Below are 5,741 nucleotides of genomic sequence, written 5' to 3'. Positions count from 1 at the left end.
TCCAAGGACAAAAAGGCTCACCTTTTGGTGGCGGTGGATAAATTTACAAAGTGGGTGGAAGCAGAGCCGATCAGTAAATGTGACGCGGTGACGACGGTTCAATTCATGAAGAAGGTGATTTTCCGTTTTGGTTTCCCCCATAGCATCATAACTGATAATGGCACTAACTTGTCCAAGGGGGCTATGGAGGAGTTCTGTCAACGTGAGCATATCCGGCTTGATGTCTCATCAGTGGCTCATCCCCAATCCAATGGTCAAGCAGAAAGAGCCAATCAGGAGATTTTGAAGGGTATAAAGCCACGGCTTTTAGTTCCTTTGCAATGAATGCCGGGTTGTTGGGTGGAGGAGTTACCATCAGTGTTATGGAGCATCAATACTACCCCCAACAGATCTACGGATTATACCCCTTTCTTCATGGTTTATGGAGCAGAGGCGGTTCTTCCTAGTGACATCCGCCATGAGTCGCCCCGAGTGGCGGCTTATGTGGAAGCTAACAATGAGCAAGCATGTCGGGAGGCACTTGACCTATTGTATGAAAAGCGTGACTTGGCAGCAGCCCGCTCAGCGATTTACCAACAGGACATGCGGCGTTATCGCAGCCGCCGGGTTAAATCCAGAACCTTTCAAGAAGGCGACTTGGTGCTCCGGATCATCCAGGATCAGACTGATGCACACAAGTTATCCCCACCTTGGGAAGGGCCCTTTGTGGTCAGCAAGAATTTAAATAACGGGTCATACTACCTTATCGATATTCAAGAGCACAAAGACTCACGTAAGTCAGAGGAGGAGACCCGCCGGCCGTGGAATATAGCTCATCTTCGGCCTTACTACAGTTGAGCCACCGGCTCTCATGATGTACATATCTTGGTGATGTATATATTATAATAATAAAGCAGGACCTCTGTCCTTTTCATCCCCAAAGATCATATGTCTTCACTGTCATTACTTCAAAAAGACCATTGGGGGCTGATCATATTCGAATCTAGCTTAACCCCTTTGGCACAGCTTCCTGATCGTATTCGAATCATAGCTGTTCAAACAAACTTGATCACTTGGGGGTTGGGTCGTATTCGAATCATAGCTTAACCCCTTTTGGTCCGACTCAGATCGTATTTGAATCAGAGTCGTTAAATATTCTCAAGGTCACTTGGGGGCTTCCTGTTCAAACATAGGTCGTATTCTAACCAAAGAGAACATAGCTCTCGGTACCCACTTGATCGGCGCAATGCCAAAACCCACTTGGGGGCTTCTTGATCGTATTTGAATCATAGCTTAACCCCTCTTGGGTCCGACCCCGATCGTATTCAAATCAGAGTTGTTAAATATTCTTAAGGTCATTTGGGGGCTTCCTGTTCAAACATAGGTCGTATTCGAAACAAAGCGAACACAATTGTTGGTACCCACTTGATCGGCGCAATGCCAAAGCTACTGGGGACTACATGGTCGTATTCGAACCCTAGCTTAACCCCTTTGGGACGGTTTACTGATCGTATTCGAATCAGAAGCCTTAAGTTCGTCTTTCTATTCTTTTTTGTTTAAGTATTTTTTGAAAGAACACATTGGATTTGTCTTCTGACCTTTTTTGTCCATGATTTAAGACATATAAGGTTTTCGATTGAGCCGGCTTAACTTTGAGCAATCAATTGCCCGGCGTGTGACAAATTCCAAGAGAAGGTCATGGTTCATAAACTGATACATCACCCTTACTGTCCAGGTCATTTAAACCGGCAGTAAAAATTTGATATCTCAGGTATGATGTTATCACAGTTATATTACAAGTTCTGATCAGAATTGTTTATAACTTATATTTCACATTTATAAATATGTGGGATAATTATGACCCGCCCTGCGGTGAGCCGCCGAGGGTCTCTGTGATCTACCTCTCTGTGCAGGACTGACTACAGGATTTCTTGTGCACAAAGGAAATAGAAAAGCATAAGGCAGAGTAAATATATGAGGGCGATTTAAACAGTGTTAAGGCATCAAAACGTGCACAAAGGCACGACACAACAAACTCATTTCTACTCCTATTACATGACTCCCCGAGTCAAAATGATTAAGCATTGTTTTTTCACAAGGCTACAAACATGAGCCGCCCAACAGATTAGTTCTCTTGGTTGCCCAAAGCTTCTGGATCAACCCTTTCCACTTCTTCATCCTGCTCCTGGGCCTGGACGGTTGATCACGACCAGTCAATGCCACTCAAAGCTTTAAATTCAGATCCATCATCAACTAGCCCGGCCGGGTTAATCTCAGGAGCGAAGGTATGCTTACGATTTGGTGGAATCAGGCTTGTCAGGGTATATGGTGGTGTTGGGATTCTCCAGTTCTCTGCGTCATAACCCGCCTGGTACTTGGAGAGATCCGCTTCTTCAGCAATTAAAGTGGCCACAGGACGTATTGCCTTCACACAAGCAGCAAAATCTTCCTGTTCAAAGGGTGCACCGTCTTCTTTGAGGCTCGGATACCCAATAGCTATGTCTGCCGGGTCTAGTTCCGGAAGCCAAGCTTTGGCCCGGCTCAACGCAGATACAGCTCTGGCTCTCGCAAATGATCATTTCAGTTCAGTAATCCGTCGGGGCAGCATAGAAAGTTTCCTTAATGCATCCGCCAAGAGTGTGGGCACTTCATTGGACAGGGCTACAGTGGCTAAGGCGCGTTGAGACCCGGTGTAGAGTTGCTCCACCAGTGTATAAACCGCCTTCAGTTTTACCAAGAAGTCCTGGTTCAGATTTGAGCTCCTGGGGCCTGCATAGGAATGGCAGATGTGTTAAGAAACAAATTTATATGATCATTCAAAAGTATAGTCTTTATAACTTGTAGGGCGACTTACCAAAGATTGCGGTAACCATCTGGGACACATGGCGTTTCAAGCCAGACAATTCATTGGTTGCCTTTTCAAGAGCCGCCTCTGAATTAACAGCTCGTTGGGTTAAAGCATTCTTTTCATCAGCCCAAGTTTTTCTCTCTGCCTCAAAGTCGGCCTTCAGTTTCTCTTGTTTAGATACACTGAATTCAAACTTGGAGTTGGCCCTTTGGGTTTCTGTTTCTTGTGCTTGAAGACGGTTCTTTAAATCAGCAATTTCTGTTTGCAATTGACTAGTGGTAACCTGCACAAATATTGGATCAAAATCATGATCATTAGCATATTATGTTCAAGTCCCAAGCACCTTGCAAGCAAGACTACTTGGCACTTGGGGGCTAACGTCTACCACAGAAGTTTATTTAGAGTGGCCGTTCATAAGATTGGTGATTCACAAAATTAAAGTCCCAAGCACTTTGCAAGCAAGACTGCTTGGCACTTGGGGGCTAATGCATATTGCAGTTCAAATTATGCATTTAAAATATTCTACAAAAGCATGTGAAGGACCGGCTCATTCATTTTGATTAAACCGGCCCTTGGGGGCTACGGATTAAGCCGGACTTTTTACAGGTTATTAATCTATAGACATTGTTAATATTTGTCTAACGTTTTCTAAAGTCTACATCATATTCATCGTACACAGTAGACTTGGGGGATGGCATAATGAGAATGATTCAGAGGAAAGAGGAGATCATACCTCAAACTTATGATGTATCTGCTTCACCATATCGATTTCAACATCATGACTACTATGCACTTGGCTGAGATAGCCAGACAAAACGTCTCCGGCACTCATGTGAGAGTAATACGTAAGGTCAAATCTGACCTTACGGCGTTCCAGGAGTTCTTCTTTGGCAGTGCATTTCGCAAGCACAGTAGGCCTTCCCGGCTCAGTGTAACTGGTCTTGGTAATCTCAACGTCAGCTTCTTGAGGGTCATTTGTCTTGGCGGGGCTTGAGACTTCAGGATTTTCGGAGCCATCAAGAGTCTGCTCGGCAGGCGGGTCAGCTGCTAAGGTTGGCGGTTCAAACGCTGGTTCAGGTGGCAGTTCAGTAGAAGAAGTTTCCGGTACGGACGTCTGATGTGCCGGTTCATTGAGAATTGGCTCATCAACCGGCTTGTCCTTCTTGGACTTCTTGCTAACCTTTGCTTTGCCGCTACATGAGATCAAAAAGGTCAGTATAAGCATAAAATTCAAAGTACAAGATAATGAAAATCATCATTACCCTGGAGCGGTCTTGAAAGCCGGCAGATTCGATTTAATAGAGTCACCGGAAGAAGGAGAGGTTTCCTGGTAATTCGAGTGAGAAGGATTCAGTGGCTGACGAGTGAGACCCGCCAAAGGATAAGAGGAATCTAAGACGGAGATGACCTCATTCCGGCGTTTCCGTGGTGTATTGGGTAGACCGGAGGAAAGTTCTGCGTCTTTTGTGGTCCGGGTCTGCCTCCGGTTCTCATGGATCTGTCGCTTCAAAAGAAATTGAGGATCTTGATAAGGTAAGGCATGTGAAAATCTTACTTTCCGGGTTACTTGACGGAGTTTTTGATGCCACAAAGGCTCTGAGTCGGAGCAAATAATAGTTACCTCTTCTTCCACCGCGCGGTTCGTGCCCGTGTCATCCTGATCATAATCAGTATCAATAAGGTAATTAAAAAATGAGCCAAGGGAGTCAAGGGCTACCACCGACTTAGAAGAATCATCTAGCTGAAGCTGCTCAGAAGCACTGGGTTTCTTTCCGTGTTTCTTTGCGGCGGCTCTCCCGGCGACTCTCTTGGCCTTCCTGTCCCTTTTTGCGGCTTCATGGTCATATTTATCTTTCCAAAACTTGTCATCATCCTATGAAAATTAGCAAAAGTTTGAGTATAGATAAAAGCATCAATATTGGAGATGATTTGTTTGGCTTGGCGACTTACCGCTGGAGCCGGATTGGTTTTGCAGAAAGGGCGTAAGCCCACCTTGCCGCAGTCTATTAAGCTTTCATTAAGAAGACACTTGGTCATATCATTGATGACATGATCAGGCAGATCGTCAGGGCTGTGTTGCTGAGGGTCATCTTTCTTGCCTGAGTAATTGCACATTAGATCGGGGCGGTGGCTTAATGGAATGATCCGCCAGGCGTGCCAGACCTGGACCAAGTCAATACCATTCATTCCATTCCCCAGAAGAGCCTTGATTGTGGCTAAGGTGGGGGGAGTGTTCTTCGTTCGGCGGGTGTTATCTTGTTAGGCAGTGGATGATTGGAGTCCAGACGCAGGGCGCGAAAACCGGGCAGACGATTCTCATCATCCGGGGAGGTGTCTTGGCAATAAAACCATGTTTGATTCCAGTCCTTTGGATGGCTCGATAGATTGGCATAAGGAAAAATGATGTCTCTCCGATGTTGGATTGAGACGCCGCCGAGTTCCAAGCTCTCCCCGCTGGCACATTCATTTTGGCGGTTTAAGTAAAATAACTCTCTAAAGAGTAACATGTTGGGTTCTTCTCCAAGATACACCTCGTTGAACACTTGAAAATTGCAGATGTTAGAGACGGAATTGGGTCCAATGTCTTGAGGGTGGAGTTCGAAGAAATGAAGGACGTCTCTAAAGAATTTTGAGCCAGGTGGTGAGAAACCCAGGTTCATATGATCTGAGAAAACAATCACTTCCCATTCTTTGGGTTGAGGTCTCTCTTCTGTCGGATCAGGAGCACGCTAAGACATGGCATCCTTGTTCAGCTCGGTAACGATGGATGGAACCCAGTTGTATGAGGTGCTTGTCTTAGGTGCCATGACGATGGAAGCCTAAATATAAAATTTCTAGTTCAAATTTAAGCAGGAGGAAATGTCAATATTCAAGATGGCGGCTTATATAGGGGCCTAATGGTAGGATAATTATG

The 5,741-nt window shown here is 45.3% G+C and overlaps 1 protein-coding gene across 1 annotated transcript; it reads right to left on the bottom strand.

Moving 5' to 3' along the window:
• Positions 1-2,554: 2,554 nt before the first annotated feature.
• On the bottom strand, positions 2,555-5,014 carry LOC147987840 (uncharacterized). Its single transcript, XM_087542519.1, has 7 exons — positions 4,820-5,014; positions 4,449-4,700; positions 4,236-4,325; positions 4,090-4,154; positions 3,561-4,020; positions 2,834-3,110; positions 2,555-2,748 (listed from the first exon to the last, which is right to left on the bottom strand). The coding sequence occupies exons 1-7, from the start codon at positions 5,012-5,014 to the stop codon at positions 2,555-2,557; spliced, it is 1,533 nt and encodes a 510-aa protein (XP_087398645.1).
• Positions 5,015-5,741: the final 727 nt, after the last annotated feature.

Source organism: Triticum urartu, chromosome 2A (genome assembly GCF_056163025.1).
Source record: "Triticum urartu cultivar PI428250 chromosome 2A, HENAU_Tu73, whole genome shotgun sequence".
Classification (NCBI taxonomy): Eukaryota; Viridiplantae; Streptophyta; class Magnoliopsida; order Poales; family Poaceae; genus Triticum; species Triticum urartu.
Note: the sequence above shows the minus strand (reverse complement) of the source record. Positions and strands in the feature narration are given on the sequence as shown.

Excerpts from the sequence above, each read along its gene's own strand:
- LOC147987840 (XM_087542519.1), bottom strand. The coding sequence starts at position 5,014 with ATGAATGGTATTGACTTGGTCCAGGTCTGGCACGCCTGGCGGATCATT. Across the intron at positions 4,021-4,089 it reads GCTTTCAAGACCGCTCCAGG|CGGCAAAGCAAAGGTTAGCA; the intron begins GTAATGATGATT and ends GATCTCATGTAG. Across the intron at positions 2,749-2,833 it reads GATGGTTACCGCAATCTTTG|GCCCCAGGAGCTCAAATCTG; the intron begins GTAAGTCGCCCT and ends ATTCCTATGCAG.